Source organism: Taudactylus pleione, unplaced genomic scaffold (assembly GCF_031769625.1).
Source record: "Taudactylus pleione unplaced genomic scaffold, aTauple2 ptg000546l, whole genome shotgun sequence".
NCBI classification, from domain to species: domain Eukaryota; kingdom Metazoa; phylum Chordata; class Amphibia; order Anura; family Myobatrachidae; genus Taudactylus; species Taudactylus pleione.
The window spans coordinates 1,346,192-1,362,962 of record NW_028284948.1 but is presented as its reverse complement, the minus strand read 5'-3'; the positions used below and the strand labels follow the sequence as shown (position 1 = coordinate 1,362,962).

Genomic DNA, 16,771 nt, shown 5'->3' with positions numbered 1-16,771 from the left:
CAATTTTTGCTGTACGCTCATTGTGGGGCCTCAGGGCATATGGGTAGGGCCTCGGAGTCTGCGTTTTGTATTGTCATGTTTTGTCATGATCTTAATGTTTATTATCGAAGAGAGCTTTAGCAGGCTTTGCCAGCATTCTCAGCTCTCTGACTATACCAAATTACGCAACAACATTGACTTCTTTCTTCCAACTGTGTCAAAATGATGACTTTGCAAGGACCCTGCTGTACTGTGAGCTGCCAAAATATTACACATGGAATGCTTCTCGAAAAGTTTTTATGCGCAGAAAACAGGGAGTTGCTGTAGATGGTCATCCTGGTATCAGAGCAACAGAAGCTCTTGGCCGTTTTTACACTGTACATCCGACAAATTTTGAATGCTTCTATCTCCGAAGTTTGCTTTACACCATTACAGGTCCTACTTCCTTCAAAGACCTTAGGACTGTTGATGGGGAAGTTTGTCACACTTTTCGTGAGGCCTGCCTAAGGAGAGGTTGGTTGGAGGATGATGTGTAAACAAACATTCTTAAAATCCTGGGCAACGCCGGATACTCCAGCTAGTCTAATATAAATCTGTAGCAGACAACTATTTTAATGTATTAGAGGTCCATGTGTTTGCTGAACAATATTTTGCTTTAAGAAACAAATGTAGACTTCCGCTTCCGGCTGCATGGCGTGAGCATCTCACTCACGGAGCTCCGCCAATATCCCGACTATTTACACAGTCTAAAGGCTTTTTCTAGCCTCCATCGGGGATTCCCTTCCGTGGCTTACCTCTCCGAGTTGCTGGTATATGGAGAGATTCTTCCCTCCCGCGTCTGTACCCGCCGCTAAGCCGCTCCAACCGCGACAAGAGAAACGCAGGGCTGGAGTCAATATGGCGCCGGACTCTGACAGTGAAGCTGCCTCTCCAGCACACAAAAAATCTGCGGCTGATGCGTGTGATGCCCCGCAGGTATGGAGAAGATCTACCTCCCCTGTATCATACAATGAAGTGGTAGATGCTATTACAGCCACCATGGGACCTCTGCTCAAGCAGGCTGTCAGTGATATCACTGTACAATTGCAGCAATTAACACACAGAGTGGCAGACTCGGAAAACAGGATCGGATCACTTTCTCATCATATGGCTGAGGTTCAGGGATCTGTAATCAAGCTGGAAAAAGAAAATCTCCAGTTGAAAAATAAGATTGATGACCTAGAAAACAGGTCACGACGGAATAACTTGAGGTTAGTGGGCCTTCCCGAATCCATCAAAGGCCAGGCACTAGCACAGTTTGTTCAGTCCACGCTCCCTTCCTTGCTGGGAATTACTGAAGAATGTAAAGATCTTATAGTGGAAAGAGTACACAGAATGGGCCCCTTTTCCAGAGCCACAGAAGCAAGACCTAGGATCATCTTATTCAAGTGCTTAAATTATCTTCACAAAATAGCCTTTTGGGATGCTTCACGGAAAAAAAGAAATATTACATGGGAGAGCCATAAGCTATTCTTCTTCCAGGATTTCTCAGTGGAGCTAACGCGTGCTCGAAAGGCGTTTTCACCCATTTGCACTCAATTAATTAAAGATCGTAAGAAATTTGCTATGATATATCCTGCCAGATTGCGTATATTCGAAGGAGATTCCTTTGTGGATTTTACCAACTCAAAGAACGCGCAGGCATATTTCCAGGAAGCGGCTCAGGAACGTAACTGGGACATTTCGGATCCGACATCCTCACAACAGTCCTAAGGTCTGCAGTGTTCCTTCTCTTCAAGATTCCCTGTTATGCTACCTTGGTGAGATGTCGCCATATACTGGACTTTATTCTAAGTTTTATATGCAGATATGTGGCAGTTGTCTACACTGCAACAAAAGTTCAGTTTATAGGTTAACTTGCCTTGATCCCTTTGTTGTATAGGTCCACCTATACGTGGTATATAGGTTTCGTTTACTTCGTTAAATTGGTGGCGGGAGATTATAGATTGCCTTAATTTGATCCCGTTAGTGGTTCATAATGCAATATAAGCTACTCTTTATCCATGTCAAGTTTGTTACTTACCATACTACCCCCTATACGGTTTATACTATCAGGATATTAGGTCGGGGCTCAGCCCCGGAATTATTTTAGTGGTTGTTCTACTGTTTTTGATATAACAGGAAGTTCGAGGTTTAGGTATATCTACCTACCCTATTTTAGGGATGTTATTTGTATGCTTATTATTATTGTTGTTTTATATTACTTTGTACCCCTTGTCTCTTTTTATTTATTTTTCTCCCTTATGTTCTATCCTCTCCGTTCCTTGCCCTCCCCTGGTCAATGCGGTCTTAAGTAAATCTGAGATGAAGTATAGAAAAGCTCCTTTTTCCCCTTTCAAAGTTTCATGATGTCGCAGCTAAATATAGGTTCTTGGAACGTCGGGGGAATCAACTCCCCTGCCAAGCGACGTCAAATTTTAATGTATCTGTCTAAACAAAATATAGATATAGCGTTATTACAGGAAACCCATCTGACGGCTTCAGAAACATGTAAACTACAAATGATGCAATGGTGTTTAGTTGCTTCGGCTCCATTTACTTCAAAAAAGAGAGGTGTCGTTATATTGGCCAAACGTTACTTACAATTGAAGGTTTCTTCTATATACTCTGACCCGGAGGGCAGATATGTTGTAACTGAGTTATTATATAATAACATGCCTTTAGTAATATGTAATGTCTATGCCCCTAACATATATTCAAGACAATTTTTCCAAAAATTTTTAGCCAAACTCATTACTCATAGTAATTCTAGACTGATAGTAGGAGGAGACTTCAATCTAATTTCATCTCCATATCTTGATAAATCGAAGCCCACTTTGCACCCTTCTCCTCTCCCTAAATTTGGGATTCCTCTTTTTGCTTCTAGATTGCAACTAATAGATGCTTGCAGAGCGTTAAGTCCTACCGAAAAAGACTTTACTTGTGTCTCAGCTGCTCACAGTTCTTTATCTAGAATTGATTACCTGTTAGTATCCAAATCTATATTCCCACAAGTAATAGAAACCCATATAGATCCTATTGTTATCTCGGACCATTCCTTAATTAGGATTAAGATTCACCTACATATTGATAAAGGTCCACATAAGTTATGGCGTTTCCCTTCTCACCTCCTGCGCTCCCCCAAATTAAAAAACAGAATTGAGGCGGTTTGGGAAGAATTTCGAATTAACAACTCCGAACACGCTGAAACGAATCCTCCCTTGTTTTGGCAGGCTGCTAAGTCAGTGATCAGAGGAGCCATTATTTCATATGTAGCAGATATAAATAAAATATATACCTCATCTTATCTAACTCTTCAGAATGCTCTTACCAATGCATATCAGGCATATACATCTAATCCTTCACCTAGTACCAAGGGTCAGTATCTTGTAGAAAAAATCAATTTTGAGGAATTTCTTAACGATATGGGAGATAAATATCTATATGATATTAATTATAAGTTCCATAAATTCGGGAACAAATCTGGGAGAATTCTCACTAATTTATTAAATGGTTCGCGTCCTTCCATGGTAGTACATCCACTCAAGACTATTTCAGGTGCATTTACCTCCTCTGATAGCCAAATATCAGATATCATGCGAGATTTTTATAAATCCCTATATGCTTTTGATACGTCTCCGTTAGTCAATACTTCAGATAGTTCTGATTCCAATGCTCATTGGCCCGAACTCCAATATCCATGTCTCACACCTGACCAATCTAATACAATACTGGCTCCGGTGACTGCGGCTGAAGTACTAAAGATAATTCAGAATCTGCAACCATATACAGCTCCTGGTCCGGACGGGCTAGGAAGTGACTTTTATAAATTGCTCTCATCTAGTATTGTAGATACCTTGGTATTAGTTTTGAATCATTTAATATCCGGTAATTCACCACCCTTATACTTTAATCATGCAATCATAAAGGTCCTTCCGAAATCAGGAAGAGATCTATCATCTCCGGCATCCTACAGGCCGATTTCCCTTTTAAACTCAGATTACAAAATTTTAACAAAAATATTGGCTGATAGGGTTAATTTGTTGTTGCCTAGTATAATACACAGAGACCAAACGGGCTTCATTTGGGGCAGGCATTCTGTCCTAAATGTGCGAAGAGTTTTGTCTGTGATTCAACATTTGCAGTGTACTGAGACCCCCGCCTCTGATCTAAACCTCATTCTTTCCCTAGACGCTGAAAAGGCCTTTGACCTTATCACCTGGCCCCACCTTCTAAATTCATTAAATAAATTCGGATTTCCTACTACTTTCTGTAATTTCATTTCCTCACTTTATGCTAACTCACAATCACAAGTATCTTGCAATAGTTTTCTGTCGTCACCCTTCCCCATACTAAAAGGCACCAGACAGGGATGTCCACTATCCCCTCTCTTATTTGCCATTGCGATTGAACCCCTAGCCATAGCACTTAGATCTTCCACTGCATTCACGGGTATTTCTATAGGAGAGGTGACTCTTAAAGTGGCCCTCTATGCAGACGACATGTTGTTATTTGTTTCCAACCCAGCTCACTCACTTTCCGCAATAATAGATCTGATTACTTCTTTCGGCACCTTTTCTGGATATAGAATTAATTTCGACAAATCCGAAATACTTCCGATTTCAGGTAATATAACACATTTGAAAGATATTCCTTTAGTGCAAACTTTCAAGCTTAATAAATCACAGATAAAATATTTAGGGGTGCAAATTCCTGCTACCTTACCAGACCTATATAAATTTAATTTTCCCCCTAAGTTTTCTCAGGTGTCTGCATTGCTGGATAGTTGGAAGCTCCTTCCGCTTTCTTTGCTGGGACGCATTGCGGTTATAAAGATGGTGATCTTTCCAAAAATATTTTATTTATTACAGATGCTTCCTATTGGTATTTGTAAACGAGACTTGCATCATATTCAAAAATTAATGTCTACATTTATATGGCAGAATAAAAAACCCCGGATTGCTATAGCAAAATTATCTTTATCTAGACAAAAGGGCGGTGTGGGTTACCCTGACTTCTCAACGTACTCATTGTCGATCTTTTTTAGGTATATTAGCGATTGGCTTCTTGACAGAGAGGTATATACTGACATGGAACTTGATGCAGCCATATTTTTGCCTTACTCTCCAGCTGCGCTATTGCACTCAAAACCCCAAGATATTCCCCCTTGTATTTTATCCCATATCATTTTTAAAGATACATATCTTGCTTGGAGAACCTTAAATAAAAGATTTCACAGACATTCTAACTCCTCACCCTATATTCCTCTCTGGGGCAACCCCTCCTTCCCACCGACTCTGACTAATGCAACCTTTCGAACCTGGCGTGCAAAAGGCTTATCTATTACAGCCAAAGTTTTTGATCCAGGAGGATCTTTACTAAGTTTCTCGGATCTTAGACAACAATTTAACTTACCAAACTCAAACTTTTATATGTACCTCCAAATGAGACATTTCATCTCGTCCATACTCCAGGCCATGCAAGAGGTTTCTTCGAAAGACCCTATAACCATGCTGCTAAAAAATAATCTTAATATGCCATACAAAATTAAATATCTTTATACGATTTTGGTTGATCTGTCTCACAATACTGAAAGGAATAGAACATTATCCTTATGGAAATCGGATTGGTCTGATATGGGAGATGATGAGAGTATATTTCTACACTACGACTCCACTCTCAAGATTTTAAGATCCTCTTATCTTCAAGAAGTTCACATTAGGACAGTATTTAGAGCCTATGTAGCACCTATTCAAAGACAACATTTTAATGTCTCATACACTGCAGAGTGTCCTAAGTGTCATATCTCAGTCGCAGGTTTTCTGCACTGTATGTGGACATGCAGGAAAATCTAAAAATTCTGGATTAATAAACTATATAAATTCCGTATGTTCACTCCTGTTAACTCCAGACCCGAAAGCCTGCCTGTGGTCAGATTTTCCGAACTGGGATCTGGGTACCAAAAAAAAGCAGTTGATCCTATTCCTCACGATTACAATTACAGTAGCAAAGAAAGTAATTCTATGTCACTGGACAAAAATGTCCTCTCCTTCAATCTCGGAAGTGAAACTAAAACTTCTCCAGCTCCTATATTTTGATAGGAGAGACACCTTTCCGGATGTCAATAGAGAAGCTAAAAATTTCTATTCTAAATGGTATTTTTATATAGAATCCTTAGATCCTCCATCTCGCACTCACATTCTAAAAAAATTTAAACACACAGAGTGGTTCTTGTCTAGACAACTCTTGGAGTCTACGCATGTAGAAGTGTAATATTCTCTCATCTCGTTTATGGAAATTAATATTAAGGACAGCTTATACATATTTACTTTGTCATTATTTGCTTATGTCTCTATTACTCCTGATATATAAATATTTGCAAATCTAAGATGGATGGATATTGGCTATTGACACTCATATAAACGTGATAAAACTATTTGAGATGATCCTTTGATGCTATACTATACCTGCAATAGATAGATAGATCTATGTTACACAATGCCTATAATAGATTGATAGATAGAGTTCTGTTATTGGCATTTATATGAAGCTATACATTTATATGAGATGATATCATGATGTTACATTATACTTGTGATCTCTAATAATGTACGTATGACCAGGCCCTTTCCCTCCTTCCCTACACCTTTCCCTTTCCTTCCTATCCAATTTCTTTTTATTTTCGTTGAATGTCTTGTCCATTGTTTCCCCCCACTGTAGTCTTACTAATCTGTTTCATAATTATTATACAAGTTTGACCTCAGCTAGGTCATAATGTTATTATAATTGATTTATTCTATGTCTGTCATAAAACAAATGTGCAAGACATATACTAACTGATCTTCAGATATATAACACAACTGTTTATAGCACTGTTTATTTGTAATGTTGATCATGTTTCTGCTCTATATCAGATGTTTCATATTTGATGTCTTTTGACCTTTTCGGTATACTGGCTTATACCTTAAGTATTATCATTTCATTGTATAATTCTTTTGAAAACTCTTAATAAAAACAGATTTAACAAGAAACAAATTTATTATAGCCCCATATTTTTTTTTCATTGCATTGCAGAACATTGATGTAGTAAATGAAGTACATAAGGCCTGATTCAGCTTGGATCGCAGTTGATAACTTGTGTGCAATTCTGTAGGCAGGTCTTAGGCGAATATATGCAAATGCTGCATTTGCAATGCCGTCGCACGGCTAAAATATACACGCCCTCTGGCTACGCTCACATTCATAAAACTGCCGAAACCAGGCCAAACATCGGACACATAAAAGGACATCGAACCCACACCCAGCATTGAGGCAGGTCAGACCTTACTCACAAATTGCTAACTTTCCAGGTCACGTGGAAAGCTCAGGCTAATTTATGCACACCCATGCAACGGCATTTAAACGCACAGGCAAGCCTCCGTCCCCACCCCCAAACGCTCTCTGCCCGTCAATAAATCTGCTAATGCCCTGCGTGGAGTCTGTGCGTTCACAATGGTGAGTTCACGCACACGGCACTGTGATGCATACGCGTGCACTGTATGCAACAATCGACCGATAGCGTACACATTAGCAACTGCGATCCAAGCTGAATCAGGCCCAGAGATAGTAAAGAATAACACGGGAGGAGAAATATATTATATGTAAGATTTACATTTAGCCTTTGGTGCGCACTCCCTTTTCTGCAGACTGTCCTCAGTCTGTCACCTTTCAAGGTTCTATTACTATCCAGTACGGTTATACATATACCTACAACTCCCTACGAAAATGTCAAGATTACACTGACACTTGTTCAGTCATTACGTTCAATCTCATAATGCCCCTATGAAGATACATGACACTTTTTTTAATCAATGACAGACGGCTGCCAGTGCACAAAGCATCTGTGTAAGATGTCAGCACATAATAGTATTTTCTGATGAATACACTGCAATAATTCATGTATTAATCCAACATTTTTTTAATCTGATTACATTACCTGTGAGACTGACCAGTACTACTAGTTGTCATAATAGTTTTAAATAAGGATACAACATTGTAATAATCAGTGAAGTTGGAGCAATCATAAACATAATAATATTGCATTTCATTTTGACACGTATACAGCAGCAAATACACAAGTGTCATGTCAGTTTATTATGCATTAGAAGCATATGGTTAAAAAACAACCACAATTTTATAGAAAATGTAAAAGGCACCAATAGAATAATAACGGCATCAATTAAGGTTTATGTGAACACACAAATAATGTAAGTACTGGAAAATAAATTCACATTTTATTTCTCCCAAAAGAAAATAACTGTTTCCTAGCAGAGGTTAAAGGTGCTCAACCTGTGGCTTTCTATATGCTGGGAAACCAGTTCACAATGGCTAGAGAACCACAGATACTATAGGCCAAGCATACAGTATAGCAACGGAGGTTAAACAATTGGGATTAAAGACGAGCATAACATATTAAAACAATACAACTGCATACCAAGAAACAGCAAGAGAGATGTTAGACAGTCAACATTCATTGTAATTATTATTAACATTAACACACTTGCTGTCCTGCCAAGCATTACATTTGAACACACAAGGGATTCATGTGATAGTAGTTAGTATGTGCATTCCATAATGAGGTCTTCAGTGTTTTGAAAGTTGTGTTTGGATTCTAGATTCATCCTCTCCACAATGGGTAGGTCAGATGGATTAGCTTCTTGTTACTGTGCAATGAGGATATTCGCTCCATGTCATTATGCTGCAGATGAAAGTCAAACACCTGTGAGAGACAGTGCCAGTGATTAGTCATAAGAGATGTTGATGGGTCCCAGGCTTACGCCGTACGATAAACTGATACATTTACTTTAAATGACAATATTTAAAACAAAAAATATATTCAAATTACAGGGGGTATCTATATTAAATGTAAGCTCAGGAGTTCCTTACACCCCTAACATGAATAACACGAACCAAACATACAATCACCCTATGTATCACACTTATATTTTCCATGGATCTTTCTCCCACGCTGCCTGCTTTACTGGGGGATGTTTATGATATATTGTTCCGAACCGCATTGCAATGATATATTCTACAATATATTGTATAGCATGTACTCAGTTTAATACTATGCAATAGTTAAATTGCGCAATCAATTTATAACTAGCAAAAAGTGCATCTGTGGTTAAGGATGAAACAAAGAAAAAGAGAAAGAAGAACCAAAAGAAAGTGCTGAGGGGATGTCTTCTTATTATCACTTTAAATGTTAATAAACATAATAGGGTCTATTTTTCAATTATCACAATATTAGCTAGATTATTTTTGGCCATTATTATGACTAACGATTATGACTAACACGCCGTCACTGCAAAGTCCCCTACAGCTTTGTTTTCAGATGTCCGAAAAGATGGACTTCCTCTATCTTGTATAGCGCATAATCACAGGATAGCACACAGGCCCGTATATTAAAAGTCTCTCTATGGATATAAAAACTAACTTGTTCTGTGTATAGATACGAAATATAAATGTCTATATCTATATATATATTATATATAACGATCCCACAGGACAGCACTCAATAGACTTCCATCAGTAAAAACGTCCTTTATTATTCCATTATATATATATTTGTGGCAAGATCAGGGTATGGGTGCCATCTCTTGGGGTAAACGATTGCACTTTTAATGCAACAGCGAAGTAGTAGTGCACCAGTCCAGGAGCTTGGTACAAGGAGCCTCAGCTAGTTTTTATTAGCAGCACAAATATAAACAAAATATAAAAGTAAATTCTGGCCTGTTTAAGGCGGCTTATAAGCTTCTGTCTACAAGACAGAAGCTAAAAACCTGGGGCATATATATCTCCCCTTGACCATTTTTCCAGTGTTCTTGTCACAGTATTATATATATATATATATATATATATTAATTCATATTTCATATGTATGTATTTGTATACACATTAATTTTTATATCCATAGAGAGACTTATCATATGAGCAGTACATGCTACTGAAACTGGACTCATGACGTGAGGAGAGTGGGAGGAGTTTCAACAGCCTACGGGGACTAAAGAGAAAATATCCATCTGTCCCTACAGTCTTTGTGTAACAAAAAGATTTTATTCATAGAATGCCATTCTCAGTTGGCGTTAAATAAGGTAAGCCTTTTAGGATTTCCTTAACATTTTTCTGCTTGCTAAATAGCAGAAACGTTAAGCACTTGCTCTCTACAATGCGATATTGTAGGAGTTTTCATTAAAGGAGAAGATAATGTACCCTTTCCTACATAGCTGTGATAGATAATCATGTGGAAACGTATGATATAAGTGAAATTTGGTTTGCTAAATAGACCCCAATATGTCTTACTCGATTGACTCATGCAGCTTGGATAAGGTAAACAAGATTATAGACAATGCAGACACCATTTTATTTCAATAACCCAGCATTCCTCTCTACCAGTCTACTAGAATGTCCATATTATCATGTTGGGAACCCCGTAGTTCCTGCTGTACTCAAAGTGGCAAGGTAAACAATTCTCCAAGGATCAACACCCTGCAGTTCTTTTACTACAGCAGCTCCACCAGTAAGTTCTTGATACACTTGCACTGATTGCTGTATTTATTTATTTAAAAGGACTCCATGGGAACAACCTCCCTCCCAAGGAGGGGTGAATATAGCAGGTAGTGTGTGTGTCCAGACACATGTACCCCACAGTTATTTTACTCAGTGTGAGAGGAGTTGTTTTAGTGGAAAGGAGTTCTTTAATTGGTGATAATGCTAAGTGCCTCTTGTTTGCGGCAAATGGAAAACTACAGAGAACAAGAGAAAAGAGCAGAAACAGCTGCAATACCAACAATAAACCTTTTATGAAATTTTGAATCCACACAAAATAACTAACAACTATACACTTTTATATGTCAAGTTTAGATGGGATGTAGTCACCATACCAGCGCAGACAATGCTGATGGACAAAATCCCGATGCCGGAATCACGACGGTTGTGATCCCGATGGTGATTATTAGGGATAGTGGTTAGGCATTAGGGGGAGGGTTAGAGTTAGGGTGTGGCAGGGGAGGGTTAGGATCAGGCTGTGGGGAGCATCGGTTAGGCTGTGGGAAAGGGGGATTAGAGTTAGAATACTTACCTGCATGAGTCTGGATTTCCACGGTCGGGATTACTCTGCTGGGATTCTGACCGCCAGCATTATCAGCGCTGGGATTGTGTATCCAAGCCGTTTACATTAAAATTACACTGTTTTCATGATATTCCCCTTTGAGAAGAAATCCCACACAAATTATTATTATTATTACCATTTAGATTTGCATGGCACCACAGCACTCTACAGTGCCAAACAATGGGGAAAACAGGACATAAATAAAATAGACAAAATAAATGCAGGGATGGCTATGCTCATTAGAGAACATACATTCTAATTGTAAGAGGGCAACGCTGAAACAAGAGGAGTGTAGCTCAGAGTGGAGATTGTATAGTTGTGTGGGTGGTATAGGCAGGAGTACTGTAAACTGTAATAAACAGATGAGTGTTCAAGGTGTTTTAAAATTTGAAGGCTGTGGGATAGCCTGATCATGCTTTGCAAGGTATTCAGTGACCAGGTAACTGCACAGGAAAAGTCTTGTAGCCAGGAGTGAGAGTGGGTTAACAGAGATGGGTCGCATGTGAAGGGATGTGCGCCGACCCCACATAATTTGGGCCTGTTTTTGTTCCTACAGTATTATTAACCTCAATAACATTTATTTCCAGTCAATTTTGACCACCTCACAGCTCACAATATTGATTTTTTCATCTAGTTTAGGGCCAAAAGGTTGCATCCAGCTAGCTGGCTGAACAAGCAGTGGGCGGCACTAACATGTGGCAGTTCAGCTTCCAACATAGCACAGAGTGGCATTGCAGTGGTAGACAGGATGGCAGGTTAATAAACTATACAACCCCTAGGAATTTTAAAAACCAAGAATGTTACCCTTAAGTAGGTCAGAGGCCCGACAGAGTTGGAATATGTTTATGTGCAGTAATCAAACAATACTTCCAGCGCAATAAAGCATAAAATTAGGAATAAAGGTAATAAATTAGAAAATATTTATTAGTTTGTATGCAATAAAATTGACAAGTATATTCTTTATAAAAATGGACTATTAAGTTATATATATAAAGAAAGTAAAAAAATCTTAATACCGGTATACAACAATCAAGACATTTAAAAACAACATATATTATGACATAAACTATGTGGCAAAACGCAATGAGAGCGTATTACTTGCCACATTAAGAAATTATAAGGGTATATTCCTCCTATAGAACCAGACCTGCTCATCTCTAGTTCTTATACCCCTTATCACAAACCAAATAACACAGGTTATTGCTGAGTTGACCCGGGTCGCGCCTCAGTGTAGAGAGAAAAAACCTTAGTCGACTGGCCTGGAAATCCAACTCAGGTAGCGAGCAGGGTTGGACCCAGGAATTCCTGGGTAAAATGGCAGTGTGAACGGTCCGAGCCAGGTTTTAGGACCCGGCTCATCGCAAAAGCCACTTATTAGAGCTTCCTGGGTGCTGGCAGGTTATATATTTGTGAGCCTGAAAAAGGCCATTTTGAATTATATCCATTGGTTTTGCAGGGCTGACCCAGGTTCAGTGTAAACGGCACCTACCCAGGAATAACCCGGGTCGTAGGTGCAGTGTGAAAGGGGTCTCACCTGGCTTTTTCTAGTGTTCAAAATACCAGGTTGGTCCCAGGATTTTGTTGTAAAAGGGGTATTAGAGGGCTCGATGGAGAGAATTTTGAGATGTGGCGATGGTGTTGTTGAGGTCTTTGCAGGTAAGTCATTTTAAATGGATTCTGGAGGATACGTGGAGCCTGTGTTCAGATTTGCAGGCTGGTGTGGCAGATGTGAACACGTAACAGTGGAAGATCAGTCTTGCTGTGGAATGTAAAATGGATTAAAGTGCACATGGATGAGTGAGGTGAATGTTGCAGTAAACGAGGCGAGAGATGATGTGAAATGAGTTTGGAAGCATGTTGGTTAGAAAAAAAGGTATATTATGACAACATTTCTAAAGTGGAGGTGACATGAGTGGCAGACAGACTGAGGAATTATGGAGAGGGCTGAGTCAAATGTGACATCAAGGCTACTAGTTAGGTAGACTAAGGAAATATTGATGTTATTGATGGTGATTTATGTATCAAGCACTGAAAAGCATGGAAAAGTTGCCCATAGAATCAATCAGCTACCTATTATTTTATATACTGTAGTATACTTCAAAGCTGGTCCTCTTCTCCATGCTTTTCACTGCTTGATACATAAACCCCTCTATGGAGCTCTGTTTTGGATGTATTGAGCTTCCGGTAGCATTGGGACATCCATCTGGAGCTACAGTAGCAGAGAAGCAGTTGGTTACACAAGATAATACAGAAGAGGAGAGTTCAGGGAGAACAGGTATATTTTGGATGTCATCAGTGCAGGGGTGGTATTGGAGGCCAAATGGGTGACTTAGAGAACAGGTTTACAGTGAGAAAAGAAGAGGGTCAAGAAGAGAGTCTTGTGGGACCCCCAACAGATATTGTGAGCGGAAAATGTTACATAGTCAGAAACACTAAGGGACTGATTCAGAGTTGCACCTAAAAAAGCCGCAATCGGAAATAAACATGGATTTCCACCTGTATTTAGAGTCAGCGGATCTATGCCCCACTGCAATCCAATAACGCCCACTCACTCAAGTGGAGATCCGTCTGAGATCCATACGACTCTAAGGGGGAGATGTACTAAGCCTTGGAGAGTGATAAAACACCAACCAATTAGCTCCTAACTGTCACTTTACAGACTGTGTTTGAAAAGTAAGTTAGGAGCTGATTGGTTGGTACTTTATCACTCTCCAAGGCTTAAGGAACATATCCACTACACTATATAAATGGACAATTGAACGATAACGACATTGTTATCGTTCAATCGTTCATTAATCGTTCATTAATTGTGCAGTGAATATGCCGACAACGAACAGCGATGTGCATGTTCAGAGATGAGGGAGGGTGTCTGCACTGAGCGACATATTGTTCAGTGTGGGCACATAATCCACTGCACAGTATAATGAACGATTGAACCATTGTGAAGTGGATATGCTATGCGCTCGCGAGCGGGTCGATGTTAGACCACTGCGCATGCCGCGCATGCGCGAGACCTGGCTAGCAACGGGCGCTACGTCGCTCCGGGTCTTGCACCAAAAGGGGGCAGCTGTCGATTTTGATCGACAGCTCGCCCCCTTTTGGAGGCATGGCGTGGGGGTGGCTTCACAAACGGAGGCGTTCCCATGCCAGTTCACCAGTGATGTCAGTGAGAGAGCTTCGGCTCTATTAGAGCCAGAAGCTCTCTGGGGCTTCCGGCCACGAGACCCTACCATAAGAGTCTCGTCGCAAGCCCGATGGTCGCGATGGACTTGACAGCTATGCGAGCGGCCGGGAGGCCGCTCCACAAAAAAAAAAAACGCCCTGATTCAGAGCGAGCGCTCTTTCAGAGCATCCGGCTCTGAATCAGGGCTGCAGTCCCAGACACTTGGACAGTCTGCTTAAAGTCGCAAGATCCGTGTGCAGGCGGAATTGCATGCAACTCTGAACCAGGCCCCAATTAAGCAGCTCTGCAAACAAGAATGGAACCAGGAAAGTGTCACAAAGGCCAATAGAGTGAAGGGTGTGCAGGAGAAGAAAGTGTTGCCAGCAGTAAAAAGGTCCGAAAAGTATCTGAAGAGTAATACTGTATAAATATATCAATTTTTCACAAAAAAATAAGTATGGTACAATTTTTACTACGGTTGTCTTTATAATCAGCAGTTTTATTTATCTTATCTGCTTTCTTGCTGATATAAGTAACACTGATTTAGGACAGGGTTAGCCAACTGGCAGCCTGTGGATTGGGTTCGGCACGTCAAACCCCTTTTTGTGGCCCCTATCTTCTCTGAAAGCTCCGCAGACTCTTTTGAGCGACAACATTTTTTGAATAGTACTTGGCCTGAGAACACATACTTAGAACTGAAATATGGTCCTCCACATGGAAATATTTGGACAGCACTGACTTAGCATATTGCAGTAATGACAAGTATCTGTTAAACCAACAACAAAACTGTATGAAGCAAATAAGCTCAAAGGAGGAAGCAAACATCATTTCACAGTAACCAACTATGCAGATTAGCCTGAATTCAACCATCTTCATATTTCTTAAACTGATCCAAATAAAAACAAATATAAACACATTTTACTGAATTATTTTTTTCTCCATTGAATGTTTTGTTGCAAAAGCTGCTCTTCTTGTACAGTCACAGTAGTTAAGAAAAAAGAAAAATAAGCCTGCGCTCTTTGGACCTCATTCAGAGCCGGACGCTATTTGCGCTCGCTCGTTCAGAAACAAGGGGTGGCTATTCAAATGAACCGTTCGCTCTTTGCGGTCTGTTCACGCCTCTAGGTCTGAACGAGCGAACAAAACATGCGGCCGTTTTTTGGAAAACTACGCCCCCTGGCCGCTCGCATCCTATGTCATGTCCGCTATTTATTAGATTAATCAAGTACATCGACCAGCGTATGAACTGCTCGCTATTCTTGTGGTTGGTTTTTCCTACCGCAATCTTGCGAGCAGTTCTGACTAAAAAATAACCCAGTGACGTGGTCAATGAAGCTGCTGTATTAATTATGCACACCCTTAAAACGCCCGTTTTGACCTTTAAGCACGCCTGCGTTCTGATCTCCACTCCCCGTTTTCAAGCACCTTCCCCTGTTACCACCCACAAACGCCTCCTCCTGTCACTCAAAATAGCAGGCATTCGCTATTTAGCGAACAAACGATTTTCGGCCGCACTGACTGGTTCGCGCATGCGTATTACGATCCGTACGCATGCGCAGTTGTGCAAACATCGCTCGGAACGAACGAGCGGCCGCTTACGAGCGGCTCTGAATCAGGCCCTTTGCACTTTCATATTAGTATAAATGAAAAAGAAAATCAATCAGAAATGCATTTAATACATTATCTACATATTTATGTATAAAATACTTTTAGCATACAACTTTAATATTAAAATAAACTGGCATATAGACTAAGCTTATATGTGACAGAATAGTATGCATATGGTTAGAATTACAATAATGAACGTCAATTAGCTGTTCCCAATCTATTAGAGATGTATACTAAAATAACTATTGTTACATCTTATAATCAGACTTCCACTGGTGTATTGTAGATGACATTGAGAAATCTTTACCAGAGGAATCTTGGACGTGGCATTCTTGCAGAACTAAATGAGACTCAGACTGAGGGCCTGATTCAGCAAGGAACGCAACTGCTAATTCGCACGCAATTGGTCGACTAATTCGCACTGTGCACGTGTATGCATCGAACTAGCAATTGCAATGGGAATTGCGTCTGCAGAGGCTATGCAGACCCAGAGCAGGGTGACTGACAGGAAGTGCCGTTTGTGGGTGGTGATGGGGGGGGGGGGTTGGGTAAACGCAGGTGTGCCAGTGTTTCTCAACTCCGTTGCAGGGGCATGCATAAATTATCCACTGCGCTACAATACGCAGCCTGAGGCTTCATACCGTGCACTGAAGTTACCAATTCCTGAGTGTGAGGTCTGTCCTGTCTTAACTGTGCGTATAGGTCCGATGTTACCGATTAATTCACTATGTTGCCCAAGTATACAGATGTGTGTAAGGGGAAGTGGGCGTCCTTATGTTAGGCTGTGATCGCAATGCGATTGCAAGCATTTGCATTTCACTGCTGATATTAGCAACTTGTGTGCGTATTCGCAG

The 16,771-nt window shown here is 40.2% G+C and overlaps 1 protein-coding gene across 6 annotated transcripts in view; it reads right to left on the bottom strand.

Moving 5' to 3' along the window:
- Nucleotides 1-7,073: 7,073 nt before the first annotated feature.
- LOC148500820 (putative oxidoreductase ZK1290.5) overlaps nucleotides 7,074-16,771 on the bottom strand; it is a 179,050-nt gene continuing 169,352 nt past the window's right edge. For 5 of the 6 annotated variants that reach the window (XM_088451306.1, XM_088451307.1, XM_088451309.1 and 2 more), the window contains one exon: nucleotides 7,074-8,755. In XM_088451306.1, the coding sequence (XP_088307432.1) occupies nucleotides 8,654-8,755 (102 nt within the window). In that variant the 3' untranslated portion in view covers nucleotides 7,074-8,653. The remainder of the gene's footprint in view (nucleotides 8,756-16,771) is intronic. The other variant, XM_088451308.1, reaches the window with a different exon arrangement.